The 24,589-nt window shown below is 39.4% G+C and overlaps 1 protein-coding gene across 3 annotated transcripts in view; it reads right to left on the reverse strand.

The window, feature by feature from the left end:
* ACSM3 (acyl-CoA synthetase medium chain family member 3) overlaps positions 1-24,589 on the reverse strand; it is a 57,480-nt gene that overhangs the window by 8,414 nt on the left and 24,477 nt on the right. For 2 of the 3 annotated variants that reach the window (XM_044935812.2, XM_006062633.4), the window contains exons 4-9: positions 16,947-17,154; positions 12,435-12,578; positions 8,623-8,779; positions 8,058-8,137; positions 6,221-6,344; positions 4,786-4,866 (exon numbers count right to left, since the gene is read on the reverse strand). In XM_044935812.2, the coding sequence (XP_044791747.1) occupies positions 4,786-4,866; positions 6,221-6,344; positions 8,058-8,137; positions 8,623-8,779; positions 12,435-12,578; positions 16,947-17,154 (794 nt within the window). The remainder of the gene's footprint in view (positions 1-4,785; positions 4,867-6,220; positions 6,345-8,057; positions 8,138-8,622; positions 8,780-12,434; positions 12,579-16,946; positions 17,155-24,589) is intronic. The other variant, XM_006062634.4, reaches the window with a different exon arrangement.

The following is a 24,589-nucleotide window of genomic DNA, read 5'->3' on the forward strand; positions in this document are numbered from 1 at the left end:
CATTCTGAGGGTTGTCTTTCCATCTTGTTTATAGTTTCCTTCACTGTGCACAAGTTTTTAAGTTTAATTAGATCCCATGTGTTTATTTTTGTTCTTTCCATTACTCTAAGAGATAGGTCAAATAGATGGTGCAATTTATGTCAGAGTGTTATGCCTATGTTTTCCCCTATGACTTTTATAGTTTCTGGCCCTACATGTAGGTCTTTAGTCCATTTTGAGTTTATTTTTGTGTATGGTGTTAAGGAAATGTTCTAATTTCATTATTTTACACATAGTTATCCAGTTTCCCCAGCACCACTTATTGAAGAGGCTGTCTTTTCTCCATTGTATATTCTTGCCTCCATTGTGGATAAGGTGCCCATAGGTGTGTGCATTTATCTCTGGGCTTTATATCTTGTTCCACTGGTCTATATTTCTAATAATACCTATCTTGTGGATCTTTATGTGCCAACCACTTTTCTATGCTCTTTAGAAATATTATTGCATTAATCCTCACTAGAACCCTATAAAATCTGTCCTTTTATTATTAGAGTTACTAACCATCTTGATTTGCCCATGACTAAAATCACTGCAGATGGTGACTGCAGCCATGAAATTAAAAAAATGCTTACTCCTTGGAAGGAAAGCTATGACCAACCTAGGTAGCATATTGAAAAGCAGCGACGTTACTTTGCCAACAAAGGTCCATCTAGTCAAGGCTATGGTTTTTCCAGTGGTCATGTATGGATGTGAGAGTTGGACTGTGAAGAAAGCTGAGTGCCAAAGAATTGATGCTTTTGAACTGCGGTGTTGGAGAAGACTCTTGAGAGTCTCTTGGACTGCAAGGAGATCCAACCAGTCCATTCTAAAGGAGATCAGCCCTGGGTATTCTTTGGAAAGAACGATGCTAAAGCTGAAACTCCAGTACTTTGGCCACCTCATGCGAAGAGTTGACTCATTGGAAAAGACTCTGATGCTGGGAGGGATTGGGGGCAGGAGGAGAAGGGGACAACAGAGAATGAGATGGCTGGATGGCATCACCAACTCGATGGACGTAAGTTTGAGTGAACTCCGGGAATTGGTGATGGACAGGGAGGCCTGGCATGCTGCACTTCATGGGGTCTCAAAGAGTCGGACACGATTGAGTGACTGAACTGAACTGAACTGAACTGAAGGCAGGGGTGTATCCTCAGGACATACTATCAATACTTTCAGACCTAAAGCTAAATAGGGAAAGTTGCTCAGTCGTGTCTGAGTCTTGTGGCCCATGGACTGTATAGTCCTTGGAATTCTCCAAGCCAGGATACTGGAGTTGGTAGCCTTTCCTTTCTCCAGGGGACCTTCCCAAACCAGAGATCGAACCCAGGTCTTCCACACTGCAGGCAAATTCATTACAAGCTGAGCAACCAGGGAAGCCCAAGAATACTGGATATTGCTGACCCAGGAATGGAACCAGGATCTCCTTCATTGCAGGTGGATTCTTTACCAACTGAGCTATCGGGGAAGCACTGGTCATAGAAAACACCCTCTTTCAACAACAAAAGAGAAGACTCTACAAATGGATATCACCGAAATCAGATTGATTATATTCTTTGCAGCTAAAGAGGGAGAAGCTCTATACAGTCAGCAAAAACAAGACCAGGAGCTGACTCTGGCTCAGATCATGAACTTATTGCAAAATTCAGACTTAAATTAAAGGAAGTCGGGAAAACCACTAGACCATTCACATATTACCTAAATCAAACCACTTACGATTATAAAGTGGAATTGGCAAATAGATTCAAGGGATTAGATCTGATAGACAGAGTGCCTGAAGAACTATGGACAGAGGTTCTTGACATTATACAGGAGGTAGTGATCAAGACCATCCCCAAGAAAAAGAAATGTAAAAAGGCAAAATGGCTCTCTGAGGCCATAAAATAGCTGAGAAAAGGAGGAGAAAAAGGAAAGATATACCTATTTGAATGCAGAGTTCTGAAGAGAGATAAGAAAGCCTTCCTCAGTGATCAGTGCAAAAAAAATAGAGGAAAACAATAGAATGGGAAAGACTAGAGACCTCTTCAAGAAAATTAGAGATACCAAGGGAATATTTCATGCAAAGATGGCCACAATAAAGGACAGAAATGGTATGGACCTAACAGATGCAGAAGATATTAAGAAGAGGTGGTAAGAATACACAGAAGAACTATACAAAAAAGATCTTCATGACCCAGATAACCACAATGGAGTGATCACTCACCTAGAGCCAGACATCCTGGAATGTGAAGTCAAGTGGGCCTTAGGAAACATCACCACAAACAAAGCTAGTGGAGGTGATGGAATTACAGTTGAGCTATTTTAAATCCTAAAAGATGATGCTGTGAAAGTGCTTCACTCATTATGCCAGCAAATTCGGAGAATTCATCAGTGGCCACAGAAATGGAAAAGGTGTTTTCATTCCAATACCAAAGAAGGGCAATGCCAAAGAATGTCCTAACTACCACAAAATTGCACTCATCTCACACACTAGCAAACTAATGCTCAAAATTCTCCAAGCCAGGCTTCAACAGTACATGAACTGTGAACTTCCACATGTTCAAGCTGGATTTAGAAAAGGCAGAGGAAGCATAGATCAAATTGCCAATATCCAGTGGATCATAGAAAAAGCAAGGGATTTCCCAAAAAACATCCACTTCTGCTTTATTGATTACACCAAAGCCTTTGACTGTGTAGATCACAACAAACTGGAAAATTCTAGAAGAGATCAGAATACCAGACCACCTTACCTGCCTCCTGAGAAATCTGTATGCAGGTCAAAAATTAACAGAACCGGACATGGAACAACAGACTGGTTCCAAATTGGGAAAGAAGTACATCAAGGCTATATATTGTCACCCTGCTTATTTAACTTATATGCAGAGTACATCATGTGAAATGCTAGGCCAGATGAAGCACAAGCTGGAATCAAGATTGCTGGAAGAAATATCAGTAAGCTCAGATATACAGAGGATACCACACTTATGGCAGAAAATGAAGAGGAACTAAACAGCCTCTTGATGAAAGTGAAAGAGGAGAGTGAAAAAGCTCACTTAAAACTCACCATTCAAAAAATTAATATCATGGCCTCTGGTCCCATCTCTTCATGGCAAATAGATGGGGAAACAATGGAAACAGTGACAGACTTTATTTTCTTGGGCTCCAAAATCACTGCAGATGGTAACTGCAGCCTTGAAATCAAAAGATGCTTGGTCCTTGGAAGAAAAGCTATGAGCAACCTAGACAGCATATTAAAAAGCAGAGATATTACTTTGCTGACAAAGGTCTGTCCAGTCAAAGCTATGGTTTTTCCAGTAGTCATGAATGGTCATGAGAGTTGGACTATAAAGAAAGCTGAGCATTGAAGAATTGATGCTTTTGAGCTGTAGTGTTGGAGAAGACTCATAAGAGTCCCTTGGACTACAAGGAGATCAAACCAGTCAATCCTGAAGGAAAACAGTCCTGAATATTCATTTGAAGGACTGATGCTGAAGCTGAAACCGCAATACTTTGGACACCTGATTCAAAGAACTGACTCATTTGAAAGACCCTGATGCTGGGAAAGACTGAAGGCAGAAGGAGACGTGAATGTCGTCACCGACTTCAATGAACATGATTTTGAGCAAGCCCTGGGAGTTGATGATGGACAGGGAAGCCTGGTGTGCCACAGTCAATAGGGTCGCAAAAAGTCAGACACGACAGCAATTGAATTGAACTGAGAGCTAAGTAAGTTCCGGTCAAACTGGAACAAGTTGTTCACCTTGGTCCCTGTTTTATATATCAGGAAACAGACTTTAACAGCTTACCCAGAGATACTCAGTAATGAACAGGAGAGCTGAAATAAAAGCCATCAGGCAATCCTACCTTTAGACAAGTTTTCATAGCAGAGTTAGAATTACTTGAGGTGCTTGTTTAAAACACCTTAGGATTTCAGGATCCTACCCTAAATTTATTGAATCAGACTCTCTAGAGAAGAAGAAGCCTGAGAATTTGTATTTTTCACATGTACCTATGTGATTCTTTATGATCAGATAAGCTTGGGAAGCATTGGTCTAATTTACAACTAACCCTCAGTTAAGTTTGATACTGAGTTCTCTGTAAACTCATCCATTTTGTGTTTTTGTTGGTATTGTTTTATGTATTAATATAAGTTCCTTTGTCTATACTTAACTTTGGCTGGATTGATCTGAGAACAGTTCTAACCCTGAGCAAAGTGCGCTAATAGGGTAATAGGATGCCCCCTCAGAATCAAGTGATGAAAATAGTTTCTTGACTGCCAGGAACTAGCCAGGCATGCTGCAGGAAGAGGGAGAACCTATAACCACTGTTGAATTGTAGCCTGTTTTGTCCTAGTCAACCCTTTTAGAAGATCTGGAGCTCCCTAACCAGAAGGGGCAACATAGTGTTTCAGTCAAGAGTATGGATGTTCGTCCCAGATTGCTTAGGATTGAATTCTAGAACTAGCAGCTACTAACTATGTAGCCTTGGGTGAGTCCTTTAACCTCTCTCAACCTCATCTGTAAAATGGTTCTGATATTGCTATGTCTCTCATAGGTTCCTTCTGAAAATAAATATTTATAAAATGCATAAAACTATTTGGCACAAATAACTGCTTTGGAGAAAAAAAGAGACAAGCTAATGTTTCTAAACCATTTCCATCTTTATATGGAGGTTAAGATATCATGGAAGTAGCATAATCATCATCAAAACCAATAGTGTAAGGGAATAGAAGTGGGGTAGGGGTAAACAGAATGGGTTGTTAAATATTTTCCTGGAAAGGGATGTACAAACCTTAACATCAAAAGCAGGAGAAGGTTTTCCCATTGAGCCAGGCTTAATTTTCATTCCCTTAAAATTTCCACAGATTAGTACCTAGTTAAGAATAAAAAAGAGTAACATTACAAATAACTTATATCTATTCATTTATCCACCACGCATTCATTCAATAAATATTTATTCAGAGTTTACTATGAACCAGGCTCACATTAAAACATATTTTCTGCTCTCAAGAATTATAGATAGACACTAATATAGTTAAAATATTAAGTAAATTTGTAACTACTAAAACATCCATATTTATGAAAACATTTATACTCTTATTCATATGGTACTTGTTATGCTATTTCTATTTAATAAATTCATCGATTTTTGTTTTTATTTTATTTTTTGTATTTTAATTTTTGACCAGGTACTACTTTCTCATGGTTCATAAATCGAAGCGGTATATAAAGACAATGAAAAATTTATTTCAGTCTTTCACTTATCTGCCCTATCTTATCCCTCTCTTTCCTACATAACAATTTTTGTTATTTCATTTCCTCTAGAATTTCTTATTTCTATGAGTTCTTTAGATAAACCTTTTTATAGTGTTCTGTGAAGTAATTGTCCAGCAAACTTAACATTTCAAGTAACAAGGAGCTCAGCATTTTCTATTTTATCAGCAAAGCCCTAAGATATTTCCTTATTATACAAAGAGAAATCTTTTTATACATCTAGTATTTTTTTAATAAATTTATTTATTTTAACTGGAGGTTAATTACTTTACAATATTGTATTGGTTTTGCCATACATCAACATGAATCCGCCACAGGTGTACACGTGTTCCCCATCCTGAACCCCCCTCCCTCCTCCCTCCCCGTACCCTCCCTCTGGGTCGTCCCAGTGCACCAGCCCCAAGCATCCAGTATCATGCATCGAACCTGGACTGGCTATTCGTTTCATATATGATATTATACATAAATTTTTTAATGCCCTGGTCCTAGTCAATTTTATAGTGGCTTTCCTCAGTGAATGACTATGTAAACAATTGCATCTCTTACAGAGCTCTTTTGTAACCATCTTCCCTCATTTTTTTTTTAAAGAAACTGTTTCTTCTAATCACTCCATTCCCTCCCTATCCCTCAATCACAAAGCTACAATAAACAATTTGTTGGTTTTTTTTAATTGAAGGATAATTTCCTTACAGTGTTGTGTTGGTTTCTTCCATACAGCAATGCAAATCAGTCATAATTTTATATATATATATATATATATCCCCTCCCTCTTGAACCTCTCTCAACACACACCCCCATTCCACCCCTCTAGGTCATCCCAGAGCACCAGGCTGAACTCCCCGTGTTATATAGCAGCAGCTTCCCACTAGCTATTTTACACATGGTAGCACTTTGGTTTTTATTTATCTGGCTGAATTGAATTCAGCCGTGTCTTTTCAGTGAAGTCTGTATACCGTTTCAGTCTGTCCATATCCTTCGTAGATATCCAGACCTGTCCTGTTTCTCCATTGTTCAGTCACTTCAGGGTTGATTGGTTCCCCAGCACTTACACAGTGCTTCAAGCTCTTGAACTTATAGCTTCTCAGAAAAACAGATAAGGAGTTAAATTTAGGAGGAAAATGGATAAAAATGGAAATTAGGATTATTTCTAGTGAAATTTCAGTACAAAATGTTTTAGTTTTTCCCCTAACTTTCCTCTCTGATACAAAATAAACAATTTTATCATGAAACACCAAGTTTTGTTTTTTCTTTTTCTCCATTTTATTGGTGGGGGGTGGAGGGCAGGGGGAGGATTGGGGGTGGCGTGACTTTTTGCAAAGAAAAACCATGCCATCCCTAGGGAAGGTACCACATAATATTATGTTAAATCAGTGATAAAAAGCTTCCTAATTGGTTAAATTGATTGTGGAGCATTTATACAATAGAACACTATACAGTTGTTAAAAAAAAATAGAAGGAGTGAAGATGCTCCTGGGTTGTACTATCCAATAGAATTTTTTGTTATGACAGAAATTTCTATACTGAGCTGTCCACTATTGTATCCTCTAGTCCTGTGTGACTATTGAGCACTTGAAACAAGACTAGTGTAACCAAGGCACTGAATTTTTTTTCATTGAAATATAATTGATTTATAATGTTATATTACTTTTTGATTTACAATGTCGTGATTTGATATTTGTACATATGGTGAAATGATTGCACAAGTCTAGTTAACGTCTGTTACCCTACATAGTTAAAAGACTATTTTTTCCTGTGATGAGAAGTTTTAAGATCTACTGTCTTAGCAACTTCAAATATGTAATACAGTATTATTAATTATAGTTTGGAGCTGAATTTTAATTTAATTAAAATGTAAATAACTATATGTGACTGCTGCTGCTGCTGCTGTCACTTCAGTCGTGTCCAACTCTGTGTGACCCCATAGACGGCAGCCCACCAGGCTGCCCCGTCCCTGGGATTCTCCAGGCAAGAACACTGGAGTGGGTCGCCATTTCCTTCTCCAGTGCATAAAAGTGAAAGTGAAGTCGCCCAGTCATGTCCGACTCTTAGCAACCCCATGGACTGCAGCCCACCAGGCCCCTCCGTCCATGGGATTTTCCCGGCAGGAGTACTGGAGTGGGGTGCCATTGCCTTCTCCTAGTGGTTACCAAATTGGACAGCACAGTTTCAGAAAGTATTGTAGGTGAAGAAAAGAAGGGGCAGAACTGTGTGCATATCATGTCTCATTTTAAAAGAGTGGGGAGAGAACATGTGCATATTGGCTTGTGCAGGCATAAATCTCAGGGAGAAGGAGAACTAAAACTGGAGACAAGGTGTGGAGGAAGACTTTTCACTATATATTCTTACATACCTATTGAATTTTATGTCATGTGAATTGTTTCCTATTTAAAAATTAAATCAATTTAAAAGTAGTGACCACGTAATACTTTCAAATGGAATCAGTAATTAAGTAAAAGACATTCATTTTCTTTCCTGTTTGCTGGGATAGGGTTTTGAATAAGGGTGATGTATATTTTCTCAGCTCATGTAACAGACAAAGGATAAACACTGGGCTCAGAGCTATACATGTGGCTTGAACCATCTTTCCTCTCTCTGCTTGAGGGAACCCACATTGGATATAGTAGTTATCGTGTACAGAATATAAGCAAGAAGGACGAGGAAGAGAAAAGATTGCTAAATACCATACCTACTGATCTGGAGATATGTTTTTAGGCAGAGAGATCCTTTATTTTGTATCTTCCTCTTCCTTTCCTCTCTGCCCATAAGTGCCCATTTACCAACTTTGCTTACCTGGCCTTATCATTCTGTACAAGCATTCTATATGCAGTTGGTGCTGAACAGAAGACTGTGATGGGAAACTTGGAAAGTGTCTGCAATTTAGAAGAAGTAGTCTTACACAATTTTTAATAAGTACTTAAATACCTATGGTAGACATAGTAAAACTTAGACCATTATTTATTCTAATGTAAACACTCTAATGGGCTTCCCTTGTGGCTCAGCTAGTAAAGAATCCACCTGCAATGCCGTGGATCTGGGTTCGATTCCTGGGTTAGGAAGGTCCCCTGGAGAAGGGAAAGGCTACCCACTCCAGTATTCTGGCCTGGAGAATTCCATGGACTGTATAATACAGTTCATGGACTCGCAAAGAGTCGGAAACGACTGAATGACTTTCACACACACACAAACACTCTCACACCTTTCCTCTGTATATCTTTTCAAGCTTATTGATTTTCCATTGTGGAATACCTTAAATAACATTATCTACTCTGATTTCTACAAGTTACTTTATTCACTAGTCCTGTCAGTAATAGTGCTAATTCACTTCTAAATATTGACCTCTTGTGCTCTGCCTTACTTGGAAGATGGAAGTTGGCTCAAACTGCGGCAAATAATGTGCAAATACACATGCTCCCTGGATCCATGGAGAAAAAACACTACTCCATGCAGATTTTGCCCAGCCTGTGTCAGAGGTATTCCACATGACATCCAAAGGGGTCAAATCCAGCCAGAACCTAGGTAAACAAAGAATCAGCTCAGTTTAGTCGCCCAGTCGTGTCCGACACTTTCCGACCCCATAGCCTGTAGCACGCCAGGCTTCTCTGTCCATCACCAGCTCCTGGAGCTTGCTCAAATTCATGTCCATCAAGTCAGTGATTTCATCCAAGCATCGATTCCTCTGTCGTCCCCTTCTCCTCCTGCCCCCAATCTTTCCCAGCATCGGGGTCTTTTCCAAGGATTCAGTTCTTCGAATCAGGTGGCCAAAGTATTGGAGTTTCAGCTTCAACATCAGTCCTTCCAATAATATTCAGGACTGTTTTCCTTCAGGATTGACTGGTTTGATCTCTTTGCAGTCCAAGGGACTCTCAAGAGTCTTCTCCAACTCCACATTTCAAAAGCATTAATTCTTTGGCACTCAGCTTTCTTTATAGTCCAACTCTCACATCCGTACATGACTACTGGAAAAACTATAACCTTGATTAGACAGACCTTTGTTGGCAAAGTAATGTCTCTGCTTTTTAATATGCTCTCTAGGTTGGTCATAGCTTATTTGCCAAGGAGCAAGCAGCTTTTGATTTCATGGCTGCAGTCACCATCTGCAGTGATTTTGGAGCTCAAGAAAATAAAGTCTGTCACTGCTTCCATTGTTTCCCCATCAATTTGCCATGAAGTGATGGGACCAGATGTCATGATCTTAGTTTTTTTGAATGTTGAGTTTTAAGCCCACTGTTTCACTCTCCTCTTTCACTTTCATCGAGAGGCTTTTTACTTCTTCACTTTCTGCCATAAGGTGGTGTCATCTGTGTATCTGATTTTATTGATATTTCTCCCAACAATCTTGATCCCAGCTTGTGCTTCATCTGGCCCAGCGTTTCTCATGATGTACTCTGCATATAAGTTAAATAAGCAGCGTGACAATATACAGCCTTGATCTACTTCTTTCCCAATTGGAAACCAGTCTGTTGTTCCATGTCCGGTTCTAACTGTTGCTTCTTGACCTGCATACAGATTTCTCAGGAGGCAGGTAAGGTGGTCTAGTATTCCGATCTCTTTAAGAATTTTCCACAGTTTGTGGTGATCCACACAGTCAAAGGCTTTGACATAGTCAATAAAGCAGAAGTAGATGTTTTTCTGGAGCTCTCTTGCTTTTTCAATGTTCCAATGGATGTTGGCAATTTGATCTCTGGTTCCTCTGCCTTTTCTAAAACCAGCTTGAACATCTGGAAGTTCTTGATCTACATATTGTTGAAGCCAGGCTTGGAGAATTTTGAGCATTACTCTGCTGGTGTGTGAGATGAGTGCAATTGTGCAGTAGTTTGAACATTCTTTGGCATTGCCTTTCTTAGGGATTGGAATGAAAACTGACCTTTTCCAGTCCTGTGGCCACTGCTGAGTTTTCCAAATGTGCTGGCATATTGAGTGCAGCAGCACTTTCACAGCATCATCTTTTAGGACTTGAAATGGCTCAACTGGAATTCCATCATCTCCACTAGCTTTGTTCGTAGTGATGTTTCCTAAGGCCCACTTGACTTTGCATTCCAGGATGTCTGGCTCTAGGTGAGTGATCACACCATTGTGATTATCTGGGTTGTGAAAATCTGTTTTGTATAGTTCTTCTGTGTATTCTTACCACACATTCTGTATCTTCTTAATATCTTCTGCTTCTGTTAGGTCCATACTGTTTCTGTACTATTGTGCCCATCTTTATATGAAATGTTCCTTTGGTATCTCTAATTTTCTTGAAGAGATCTCTAGTCTTTCCCATTCTGTTTTTTTCCTCTATTTCTTTGCATTGATCACTGAGGAAGGCTTTCTTATCTCTCCTTGCTATTCCTTGGAACTCTGCGTCCAGATGGGTATATCTTACCTTTTCTTTTTGCCTTTAGCTTCTCTTCTTTTCTCAGCTATTTGTAAGGCCTCCTCAGACACCATTTTTTCTTTTTGCATTTCTCTTTTTGGGGGATGGTCTTGATCACTACCTCCTGTACAATGTCATGAACCTCTGTTCATAGTTCTTCAGGCATTCTGTCTTTCAGATCTAATCCCTTGAATCTATTTGCCAATTCCACTGTATAATCGTAAGGGATTTGATTTAGGTCATATGTGAATGGTCTAGTGCTTTTCCATACTTCCTTCAATTTAAGTCTAAATTTGGCAATAAGGAGTTCATGATCTGAGCCACAGTCAGCTCCCAGTCTTTTTTTTCTTTTTTTGCTGACTGTATTTTCTGTGCTGTACTTAGTCATGTCTGAATCTTTGCGATTCCATGGACTGTAGCCCACCAGGCTTTTATGTCCATGGGATTCTCCTGAGAAGAATACTTGAGTGGGTTGTCATTTCATTCTCCAGGGGATCTTCCCAACCCAGGGATTGAACCCAGGTCTCCCACGTGGCAGGTAGATTCTTTGCTGTTTGAGCCACTGACTGTACAAAGAATGGACTTGATAGATACAGCAAACTGTGGAAAATTCTTAAAGAGGTGGGAATACCAGACCACCTGGTATTCTTGACAAACCTGTATGTGGGTCCAGAAGCAACATTTAGAACTTTATTTGGACAATAAATAAACAACTGACTAGTTCAAAATTGGGAAAGGAGCACAACAAGGCTGTATATTGTCACCCTGCTTATTTGCCTTATATGCAGAGTACATCATTGGAAATGCCAGGCTGGATGAATCACAAACGGAAATCAAGAATGTCTGGAGAAATATCATCAACCTCAGATATGTAAATGAAACCACACTAATGGCAGAAAGTGAAGAGGAACTAAAGAGCCTCTTGATGAAGATGAAAGAGGAGAGTGAAAAAGTTGGCTTAAAGCTTAACATTTAAAAAATTAGGATCATGGCATTCAGTCCCATCACTTAGGAGGGAGATAAGTGGAAGCAGTGACAGATTTTATTTTCTTGGGCTCCAAAATCACTGTGGACAGTGACTGCAGCCATGAAATTAAAAGACACTTGCTCCTTGGAAGGAAAACTATTTCAAAGCTAGACAGCATAGTAAAAGAGAAGACATCACTTTGCTGACAAAAGGCCATATAGTCAAGGCTACTGTTTTTCCAGTAGTCATGTATGGATGTGAGAGCTGGACCATAAGGAAGGCAGAGCGCCGTAGAATTGATGGTTTCAATCTGTGGTGCTGGAGAAGACTCTTGAGAGACTCTTGGACAGCAGGGAGATCAAACCAGTCAATTCTAAAGGAAATCAACCCTGAATATTCATTGGAAGGATTTATGCTAAACCTGAAGCTCCAATACTCTGGCCTCCTGATATGAAGAGCAGACTCACTGGAGAACACCCTAATGCTGGGAAAGATTGAAGGCAAAAGGAGAAGAGGGCAGCAGAGGATGAGATGGCTATATAGCATCACCAACTCAATGGACATGAATCTGAGCAAACTCTGGGAGATAGTGAAGGACAGGGAAGCATGGCGTGCTGAAGTTCATGGGGTGGCAAAGAGTTGGACACAACTTAGCAACTGAACAACAACAACATATATACATTTGAGATATAAATATAAATAAATATATATATATACGCACACTTGAGATATATATAGAGACTTAACTATATATATATATATATGGAAACAAATTTAAAATACAAATAAAGGAATCATCATTTTTGTAACATTGACACTTCAAACTACAGTTCTGTGAAAATACCTTCCATTTATAGATAATCCTAAACCAAAACTGCTGTGGGTGTGGCCAGTCATTTTAGGATATCCACTTGTTCCACTGGTAAAGAAAATGGCCATCATCTCATTGTGTTTTGTCTTCACACAGGTGTGGTTGTCACTGGCATGTCTATGAAGGAAGAATTACAATGGTTGTATATATTAAACACAGTATCATAGACTATTACCACAGAAAAGGATTTACTCAGACCTCTTCATCTCATTGATTAAGCCCTAAGGACTTATACTGAATTCCAAGGTAAAAGCCATCTGTCTCCATCTTTTAAGGTGCTTTCTGGAAACAAGCTAAACTTTGCCATCAATAGCCCATTTATAACAGGTTGACTTCATAGCTTTTTACTGTGTGATGAAGAAGAGTGAAAGCATTACAAAAAAAACTCAAGAATTTTATCATACCTTCTACAGAATGAGTATTCTATGATCTTCTAATCATGTATATGTGAGGTAAAATGTGATTAAAAAAAAAATGAGTATGTTGATAGAAGTCATGTGTAATGGTATAAGGCAGGGATCATTAAACTACAGGCCTATGGGCCAAACATGGCCTGCCTTTTGTTTTCACACATAAAGTTTTATTGCAACACAACTGTGTCCATTCTTGTACATATTGCCTATGACTGCTTTCTACACTATGACAGTGAGTAGGTATGATAGAGACTACATGGCCTGCAAATCCTATATATTTACTATCCATCCTGTTTGTAAAAAACCATTTGCTGCCCCCTCAAAAGGATGGTTTTTCTGTTTCACACAAGAGAGTCTACATAGTTCTGAATATAGTAAGCAAAAAGACTGAAGAGGATCTAAGTATCCACTTAGGGAAGGAAGGGTTTCAGTTAAAGAAAGAAAACATTTTGGTTCCAAATGATAATTGGGCTTTTATATATGTCATACATCAGGGCAGCTGAGAGGAAGTAAACTCTGTACATTTGAGGCTCTAAGAATCATACAGAATTTTATTAGGAAATATTGAGCTGAAAATGAATGAATCAGAAATATTCAGCTATGAGAACTATTTCTATTTTTAAATCCTAACATAGGACTTAAATCCTAAACCAAATGTTTAGGCTATGATTCCATAATTTTTTTCATTATAAAGCTAGTACCTATAACTGTGTACCTATCACTTCTATCACAGATATTATTGCTCATGAAACCTAAGGCAGGTTTATTGTACCAATCTCTCAGAAGCAGTAAACCTAGCAGGTAATAGTGTGGGCTTAGAAGCTAGACTGCCTGAGTGTGAAACCCAGTTCTGCCAGATCCTAACATTTGACCTTATTTATCTGTCTAACCAGAGAATCCACCCGCAATGCAGAAGATGTGGGTTTGATCCCTGGGTCAGGAAAATCCCCTGGAGGAGGGAATGCAACCCCACTCCAGTATTCTTGCCCAGAAAATCCCATCCATAGTGTCGCAAAGAGTTGGATATGACTGAAACGACTGAGCATGAGTATCTGTATATTTAACATTTCCTACCCCATAGTTTGTTGTGATATTTAAATGAGTTAATATTGAGTTGGCCAAAAAGTTCATTTGAGGTTTTCCATAATATCTTATTGAAAAACTCTAATGAACTTTTTGGCCAACCCAATATATCTGAAGTGCAGTTTTTGGCACATAACCAGTGCCATATAAGTGTTAGATATTATACAATTATAACACTATTTTTATTAGAACAGAATTTGGCTTTTGGTAAGAACTCAATAGAGAATCCACCTGCCAGTGCAGGAGACACAGGAGACATGGGTTCAATCCCTGGGTTGGGAAGATCCCCTGGAATAGGAAATGGCAATTTCAGTATTCTTCCTTGGAAAATGCCATTAACAGAGGAGCATGGTGGGCTACAGTCCATAGGGTCTCAAAGAGTGGGACACAACTGAACAACTGAGCATGTACGCACACAACAAATGTTAACTATTTTAGAAGAGTCATAACAAGTCCCTGTGCGCTACAGTCCATGATATCACAAAGAGTCGGACATAACTTAGCAACTAAACAATGACAAAGAACAAGTCCATAGTTGCAAGCTTGCTCCAAAATCATTGAGTAAAGGTAGGAAGCTCATTCTAGAGAGGGAATTTGCTGCCACCCTAAAGCTAAGATAACCAATACTTGACAAAAAGTTCCAAGTGACCCCTAGAAGCACCCCATATCAGGGCTTGAATATCTGTGTAATAGTTTTATTAATTGCATCTATTAAGTATTCTTCTTACTATAACCTGATAGAAATGTCACTGTCAGCAAGGGAATAATACAGCATCCACAGAAGGATTGATTCTGATTAGTTCCTATGGGAGACGATAATAGCTCTGTGGTTGATGCTGTGATGTACCTCCTAGATCCTGCTGCAGAATTTTAGGACATGCTGCCCTTCAGGTGCTGAGATCCCTCTTTAGATATTGCCTTGGCTGAAGATAGCTGCCTTGCTCAAGGTCATGCCTCCTTCTAAAGACAGTTTGTACCCAGTTACTGATTAACAGAAGAACTGTACAAAAAAGATCTTCACGACCCAGATAATCACGATGGTGCGATCACTGACCTAGAGCCAGACATCCTGGAATGTGAAGTCAAGTGGGCCTTAGAAAGCATCACTACGAACAAAGCTAGTGGAGGTGATAGAATTCCAGTTGAGCCATTCCAAATCCTGAAAGATGATGCTGTGAAAGTACTGCACTCAATATGCCAGCACATTTGGAAAACTCACCAGTGGCCACAGGACTGGAAAAGGTCCATTTTCATTCCAATCCCAAAGAAAGGCAATGCCAAAGAATGCTCAAACTACCGCACAATTGCATTCATCTCACATGCTAGTAAAGTAATGCTCAAAATTCTCCAAGCCAGGCTTCAGCAATATGTGAACCGTGAACGTCCTGATATTCAAGCTGGTTTTAGAAAAGGCAGAGGAACCAGAGATCAAATTGCCAACATCCGCTGGATCATGGAAAAAGCGAGAGAGTTCCAGAAAAACATCTCTTTCTGCTTTATTGACTATGCCAAAGCCTTTCACTGTGTGGATCACAATAAACTGTGGAAAATTCTGAAAGAGATGGGAATACCAGACCACCTGATCTGCCTCTTGAGAAATGTGTATGCAGATCAGGAAGCAACAGTTAGAACTGGACATGGGACAACAGACTGGTTCCAAATAGGAAAAGGAGTACGTCAAGGCTGTATATTGTCATGCTGCTTATTTAACTTATATGCAGAGTACATCATGAGAAATGCTGGACTGGAAGAAACACAAGCTGGAATCAAGATTGCCGGGAGAAATATCAATAACCTCAGATATGCAGATGACACCACCCTTATGGCAGAAAGTGAAGAGGAACTCAAAAGCCTCTTGATGAAAGTGAAAGTGGAGAGTGAAAAAGTTGGCATAAAGCTCAACATTCAGAAAACGAAGATCATGGCATCCAGTCTCATCACTTCATGGGAAATAAATGGGGAAACAGTGGAAACAGTGTCAGACTTTATTTTTTTGGGCTCCAAAATCACTGCAGATGGTGATTGCAGCCATGAAATTAAAAGACGCTTACTCCTTGGAAGGAAAGTTATGACCAACCTAGATAGCATATTCAAAAGCAGAGACATTACTTTGCCAACAAAGGTTCGTCTAGTCAAGGCTATGGTTTTTCCTGTGGTCATGTATGGATGTGAGAGTTGGACTGTGAAGAAAGCTGAGTGCCAAAGAATTGATGCTTTTGAACTGTGGTGTTGGAGAAGACTCTTGAGAGTCCCTTGGACTGCAAGGAGATCCAACCAATCCACTCTGAAGGAGATCAGCCCTGGGATCTCTTTGGAAGGAATGATGTTGAAGCTGAAATTCCAGTACTTTGGCCACCTCATGCAAAGAGTTGACTCATTGGAAAAGACTCTGATGCTGGGAGGGATTGGGGGCAAGAGGAGAAGGGGACAACAGAGGATGAGATGGCTGGATGGCATCACTGACTCAATGGATGTGAGTCTGAGTGAACTCTGGGAGTTGGTGATGGACATGGAGGCCTGGCGTGCTGCGATTCATGGGGTCGCAAAGAGTCAGACACGACTGAGCGACTGATCTGATCTGATCTGATCTGATTAGACCTCTTGCTTTAGCTGGACATAGCTTTGAAGGGCTATGTAAACTCCAGTGATCCCCATAAGTTGACTGATGGCTTTTTTGAAGTATATGGATGATAAATTTCAACAGCCGCCCAATCCCACATTGTTCCCTTTTCTTCACAGGTATTGCTCCTAAGATAACTTCTTACTAAACTTACACAACTAATGTCTGTCTTATGGTGTGCTTCCTTGAGATCCCAACCTATGAAAAACACCACCAGTTCCTTGCCTCAGAGCTTTGCACTATAATCACCAGTTGTTCCCTTTGTCTATTATTTTAATTTTCATTTTTCTGGTTAATCCAGGGTTGACTATCTTATCAATGTTGTGTTTCTTTTTGGAAAGCTGTTCTACAACAATTATGGTTACTCACTTCATCATCTCCTTTAGGTTCTCCCAACCCTCTCTGGGGCTCTGAGACACAATTAGTTTGGAGTGCAGATTTTCACATTTAGATGCAACAGCATCAACTGCTGGAGCTAAAACTTCATTGGTAATAATGCACTTTGCCTTTGAAGATTGTAGTCGGTAGAGGATGTCTTTTTGGGTCATCTGAGTGGTTCCTGGAATTAGAACTGTCCCTAAAAGAGAAGAAAAGAAAGTATTTAGAAAGGATTTCCTTCATCATATTAATTAAGGTAGTATAGATAACCCATGTATATTCAGTGTTTCTCAGGGTGCTGCTGCTACTGCTGCTAAGTCGCTTCAGTTATGTCCGACTCTGTGCGATCCCGTAGACGGCAGCCCACCAGGCTCCACCGTCCCTGGGATTCTCCAGGCAAGACCACTGGAGTGGGTTGCCATTTCCTTCTCAGGGTGAGTTAGTCAATTTTCCAGGCAGGATATCTATTTGTCTCCCTTTCATTACTATACTTTTGCCTTTAAAGGAATCTCAAAGTCTAGGACCCTTTTGATCTAACATGAAAGGATGTTAAATCCTGGATAATTAATTATTTTCTATCTGGAGACCATTCATAACATTTAACTTGAAGAGGGTTTTGAATTAAAAAGTAATATTACCCAACATTTATTGAGTACTTTGAGTGTTAGGTGCTGTGTAAGTGTTTGCATATTTTAACATTTAATCTCTACCAAAAACACAAATGTTATTGTTAACTAGAAAATACACAACATAAAAGTTGAGAATTATGTTTTATTGGGAGGACTTTCTGAGGGCTTTCTCAGATAGCTCTGAGGGACTGTTCTGAAGGGTGAAGGGAGAAGCCAGGATATACACGGGGGTTTGCAACAAAAACCAGGTAGTTGGAACATCAAAAGATTACTGTTAATTAAAGAAAACCAGACATGGCAAGTTAATCAATTAGTGCTTTTCTGTGTATGGGAAGATGCAAGAGTCTAGGCTCACTGATCTCATTCCTTTGATATTCACCTTAACTATCTAGGGCTAATCTGTTCTTTCTCAACCTGAGTTCCCTCAGGGCTCATCTCTGGAGGCAACTGTAGTAGCCGACGGCTTGATGGACATGACATCCTTTGTTTGCTGATATGGCAGGCAGCATTCTTAGTCCACCCTATAAATAATGTCTGAATCACTGAAGTAGCAGGGGCAGTGCATGGACTGAACACTGCAGCCTGACTTAGGCTGTAATTTAACCACCTTGGTTCAGTGCATCTTTTGTTGCTGTTCTGTTGCTGAGTCGTGTCCAACTCTTTGCGACCCCATGAACTGCAGCACACTAGGGTTTTCTGTCCATCACTATCTCCCTGAAATTGCTCAAAAGTTGCTCATCCACTGAGTCAGTGATGCCATCCAACTTCTCATCCTCTGTCTCCCCCTTCTCTTGCCCTCAGTTTTATCCAGCATCAGGGTCTTTTCCAGAGAGTCAACTCTTTGCATCAGGTGGCCAAAGTGCCTCTTAAAACATACATTAATTTTATAATTTCTTTCCAAAGAGAAGGATTGAGGCATTCATCTTTTCTGTGCTTCTTTTCCCATCTGCTATAAACTGTACTGTAAGGTACAGTAAGGTACAGTGTAGTGGTCAAGAGAGTGTCCTAGAGACAGATACTCTTAAAGCTTGGTCTTGAACAAGACTACTTTACCTCTGAGAGTCTCAGATTCTGCATCTGTAGAATGGGGATTATAATAACACTACCTTCTTTATAGGATTATTAAGGATTAAATGAGTTAATTTTTTTTTTTAAATGAGTTAAATTTTTTAATGAGGTAAATTGGAAGTGGTCAAACAGAAGATGGCAAGAGTGAACGTCCACATTTTAGGAACCACTGAACTAAAATGGCATCTGACCCGCCTCTTGAGAAACCTGTATGCAGGTCAGGAAGCAACAGTTAGAACTGGACATGGGACAACAGACTGGTTCCAAATAGGATAAGGAGTACGTCAAGGATGTATATTGTCACCCTGCTTATTTAACTTCTATGCAGAATACATCATGAGAAACGCTGGGCTGGAAGAAGCATAAGCTGGAAAAGATTGCCGGGAGAAATATCAATAACCTCAGATATGCAGATGACACCACCCTTATGGCAGAAAGTGAAGAGGAACTCAAAAGCCTTTTGATGAAAGTGAAAGTGGAGAGTGAAGAACTTGGCTTAAAGCTCAACATTCAGAAAACGAAGATCATGGCACCCGGTCCCATCACTTCATAGGAAATAGATGGGGAAACAGAGGAAACAGTGTCAGACTTTATTTTTTGGGGCTCCAAAATCACTGCAGATGGTGATTGCAGCCATGAAATTAAAAGATGCTTACTCCTTGGAAGGAAAGTTATGACCAACCTAGATAGCATATTCAAAAGCAGAGACATTACTTTGCCAACAAAGGTCCGTCTAGTCAAGGCTATGGTTTTTTCTGTGGTCATGTATGGATGTGAGAGTTGGACTGTGAAGAAAGCTGAGTGCCGAAGAATTCATGCTTTTGAACTGTGGTGTTGGAGAAGACTCTTGAGAGTCCTTTGGACTGCAAGGAGATCCAACCAGTCCATTCTAAAGGAGGTCAGCCCTGGGTGTTCTTTGGAAGGAATGATGCTAAAGCTGAAACTCCAATACTTTGGCCACCTCATGTGAAGAGTTGACTCATTGGAAAAGACTCTGATGCTGGGAGGGATTGGGGGCAGGAGGAAACAGGGATGACAGAGGATGAGATGGCCGGATGGCATCACTGACTCGATGGACATGAGTTTGAGTGAACTCTGGGAGATGGTAATGGACAGGGAGGCCTGGCATGCTGCGATTCACGGGGTCACAAAGAGTCGGACATGACTGAGAGACTGAAGTGAACTGAACAGAGTACATCATGCAAAGTGCAGGGCTTGATGAAGCACAAGCTGGAATGAAGATTTCCAGGAGAAATATCAATAACTTCACATATGCAGATGACACCACTCTTATGACAGAAAGTGAAGAGGAACTAAACAGCCTCTTGATGAAAGTGAAAGAGAAGCGTGAAAAAGCTGGCTTAAAACTCAACATTCAGAAAACTAAGATCATGGATCTGGTCCCATCACTTCAGGGCAAATAGATGGGGAAACAACAGAAACAGTGACAGACTTTATTTTACTGGGCTCCAAAATCACTACGGACGATGACTGCAGCCATGAAATCAAAAGATGCTTGCTTCTTGGAAGAAAAGCTATGACCAACCTAGACAGCACAGTAAAAAACAGAGCCATTACTTTGCCAACAAAGGTCTATCTAGTCAAAGCTATGGTTTTTTCCAGTAGTCATGTTTGGACATGCAATTTGGACTATAAAGAAAGCTGAGGACCAAAGAATTGATGCTTTTAAACTGTGGTGTTGAAGAAGACTCTTGAGAGTCCCTTGGACTGCAGGGAAATCTAACTAGTCAATCCTAAAGGAAGTCAGTCCTAAATATTCACTGGAAGGACTAGTGCTAAAGCTGAAACTCCAATACTTTGGCCACCTGATGCAAAGAATTGGCTCATTTCAAAAGACCCTCATGCTGGAAAAGATTGAAGGCAGGAGGAGAAGGGGATGACAGAGGATGAGATGGTTGGATCACATCACCGAGTCTATGGACATGAGTTGAGCAAGCTCTGGGAGTTGGTGATGGACAGGGAATCCTGGCATGCTCAGTCCATGGGGCTGCAAAAAGTTGGACATGACTGAGGGACTGTACTGAACTGAAGGGTGTTCCCTGGAATAGCAGCATCTACATCACTTGGGAGCTTGTTAGAAATGCAGGATCTCAGGATTCTCCCAGGCTTCTTGGATCAGAATCTGCATTTTAACAAGAACCCAATGATTCATATGCATATCAAGGTTTGAGAAAGTGAATTAGATGATTTTTTAAATCCCAGTAATGTTGGTTTATAACATATGTTTTGTGTATACATTTTAATTTGACTTAGAAATTATAATTTGACTAATAATTGTAAATTTACTTATAATTTGACTTATAAATTGACAACATTATAATTTAACTTATAACCAAAGACTAGTTTCCATGCTCATCTTACCTCCTTTACCCATTTCTCCCACCCCAAACCCCTTGCCCTTTGTAATCACTATTTTGTTCTCTGAGTTTGTTTTTGTTATTTTATTTTTGTTTATTTTGTTTTATTATTTGTTTTATATTCTACATATGAGTGAAATCATATTGTATTTGTCTTTTTTGTCTGCCTTATTTCACAACTTTGCCTTATGGACTCTCAAGGTCCATCCATGTTGTTGCAAGGGCAAGATTTCATTCCTTTTTATGGCTGAGTAGTATTCCATTGTGTGTGTGTGTGTGTGTGTGTGTGTGTGTGTAGTTCTAAATTTTTTGAAGAATTTGCATACTTTTTTCCACAGTGACTGCACCAATTTACAGTCTCGCCAACAGTGTATGAGGGTTCCTTTTTCTTCACATCCTCTCCGTTATTCCTTGTTTTTTTGACAATAGTCATTCTAATAGATGTGAAGTAATATTGTGGTTTTGATTTGCAATTACCTGATAATTCATGCTGATGAACAACTTTTCATACAGGTGTTGAACATCATATATATTCTTTGGAAAAATGTCTATTCAGATCCTCTGCCCATTTTTTAATTGGGTTGTTTGTTGTTGAGTTTCATGAGCTAACTTTTTTTTTTTTTTTTTGGTGGTTTTGGCCGTGCTGTGCAGCATGTGTGATCTTAGTTCCCCAACCAGGGATCAAACTCATGCCCCCTGCAATGGAAACACAGAGTCCTTCAATAGACCACAGGGAAGTTCCATGAGTTAATATATTTTGGATATTAACCTTTTATCAGATCTTATTTGCAAACATCTCCCATTTGGTAGGTTTTCTTTTTTGTTTTGTTGATGGTTTTCTTTGCAGTGCAGAGCTTTTTATTTTGATATAGCCTTGTTTGTTTAATTTAGCTTTTGCTTCCCTTGCCTGAGGAGACATATCCAGAAAGATATTGCTAAGAAAAATGTCAACAAGCATACTGTATATGTTTTCTTCTAGGAGTTTTATGGTTTTAGTTTTTACATTCATGTCTTTAATCCATTTAGAGTTAATTTTTATGAATGGTGTAAGATAATGGTCTAGTTTCATTCATTTGAATTTTTAGGGTTTTCAATATATGAAATCATGTCATCTACAAATAATGACAATTTTACTTCTTTCTTTCCAGTTTAGATGTGTTTTATTTCTTTTTTTGCCTAATTGTTGTCACTAGGAGTTTTAGCACTATGTTGAGTAAGAGTGGTAAGATTGGGTACTCTTGTTCATGATCTTAGAGGGGTAGCTTTCAGTTTTTCACCAGTATTATGTTAGCTGTGGGTTTGTCATAAATAGCCTTTTCAGGTACATTTGTTCTATCCCCTTTTGAGAGTTTTTATCATAAATGAGTATTGAATTTTATTAAATGCTTTTCCTGCATCTGCATCTATTGACATGATCATATGATTTTTTTTTTTTTTCTTTTTTTTTTGGCTGTGCCCTGTGGCTTATGGGATCCTGACCAAGGATTGAACCTAGGCTCTTGGCAGTGAGCAAGCAGAGTCCAAACTACTGGATCGCCTGGGAATTCTCGATTATATGATTTTTATTCTTCACTTTGTTAATGTGGTATATTACGTTGATTTATTTGCAGATGTTGAATCATCCTTGCATACCTGGAATAAATCCCACTTGATCCTGGTGTGTGATTCTTTTAATGCATTTTTGTATTTGGTTTGCTAATGTTTTGTTGAGGATTTTTGCATGTATATTCATCAGAGACATTGGCCTGTAATTTTCTTTTTGTGTGTTTTCATTGTTTGATTTTGTAATCAGGGTAATGATGGCCTTGTAAAATGAGTTAGGGAAGCATTCCCTCCTTTTCAATTTTTTTGAAATAGTTTGAGAAGTGCATGTGTGTGTCCTAAGTTGCTTCAGTCATGTCCAACTCTTTGCAACCCTATGGACTGTAGCCTGCCATGCTCCTCTGTCCATGGGGTTCTCTAGGCAAGAATACCGGAGTGGGTTTCCATGCTCTCCTCCAGGGGATCTTCCCAACCCATGAATCAAACCTGAATCTCTTAAGTCTCCTGCATTGGCAGGCAGGTTCTTTACCACTAGTGCCTCCTGGGAAGCCCCATAGTTTGAGAAGGATAGCTACTAAATCTCTGAATGTTTGATAGAATTCACCTGTGAAGCTGTCTGCTGGAGGACTTTTATTTTGGGGAAGATTTTCGATTAATGTTTCAATCTCCTTACTAGTAATCAGTCAATTCAAATTTTCTATATCTTCATGCTTTAGTCTTGGAAGATTGTAGGATCCTAGGGATTTATTCATTTATTTTAGGTTGTCTAATTTGTTGGTGTATAGTAGTAGACTTCATAGTAGACTTATAATCCTTTGTATTTCTATTGTATCCATTGTAATTTACCCTCTTTTGTTTCTGATTTTATTTATCTGAGCCTTCTCTCTGTTTTTTCGGTGAGTCTATCTAAAGATTTGTCATGTTTATCCTTTCAAAGAACCAACTTTTAGTTGCATTGATCTTTTCCATTGTCTTTTAAGTCTCTATTTCATTGTCTCTGCTCTAACTTTGGAGAAGGCAATGGCACCCCACTCCAGTACTCCTGCCTGGAAAATCCCATGGACGGAGGAACCTGGTAGGCTGCAGTCCATGGGGTCGCTGGGAGTCGGACACGACTGAGCGACTTCACTTTCACTTTTCACTTCCATGCATTGGAGAAGGAAATGGCAACCCACTCCAGTGTTCTTGGCTGGAGAATCCCAGGGACGGGGGAGCCTGGTGGGCTGCCGTCTATGGGGTTGCACAGAGTCGGACACGACTGAAGCGACTTAGCAGCAGCAGCAGCAGCAGCTCTAACTTTTATTATTATTTTACCATTATTTCCTTTCTCATACAGATTTTGGGCTTGCTTTGTTCTTTCTTTTTTTCTTTTTATTCTTTTTTTTCTAGCTCCTTTAGGTATAAGGTTTAGATTATTTGAGGTTTTTCTTATTTCTTGAGGTAGGCCTATATTATTCACTCTTAGTACCACTTTTGCAGCATCCCATAGATTTTAGTATATCATCTTTTTCTTTTCATTTGTCTTTAGGTATTTTAAATTTTCTCCTTTGATTTCTTCATTGAGCCAATAGTTTTTAAGTTGCATGTTGTTTAGTCTTCACATATATGTGATTTTTCCAGATTTCCTATAGTTGATTTCTAGTTTCATTTTATTGTGGTCAAAAAAGATGCTTAATATAGTTTTAATCTCCTTGATTGTATTGAGACTTGCTTTGTGACCTAACATGTCATCTATCCTGGAGAATGTTCCATGTGCATTTTAGAAAAATGTGTATTCTGTTGCACTGGATGGGCTATGCTATATTCATATAAATCTATTAAGTTTATCTGGTCTGATATTTCATTTAAAGTTAACGTTTTCTTATTGACACTCTGTCTGAATGATCTGTCCACTGATGTAAGTGAGGCATTAAAGTACCCTTCCATTATTATGCTCCTGTCAGTTTCTCCATGTAGGTCTTTATATGTTTTGCTGCTGCTGCTGCTGCTGCTGCTGCTAAGTCACTTCAGTCGTGTC

The sequence above is a fragment of the Bubalus bubalis genome, chromosome 24 (assembly GCF_019923935.1).
Source record: "Bubalus bubalis isolate 160015118507 breed Murrah chromosome 24, NDDB_SH_1, whole genome shotgun sequence".
Lineage (NCBI taxonomy): Eukaryota > Metazoa > Chordata > Mammalia > Artiodactyla > Bovidae > Bubalus > Bubalus bubalis.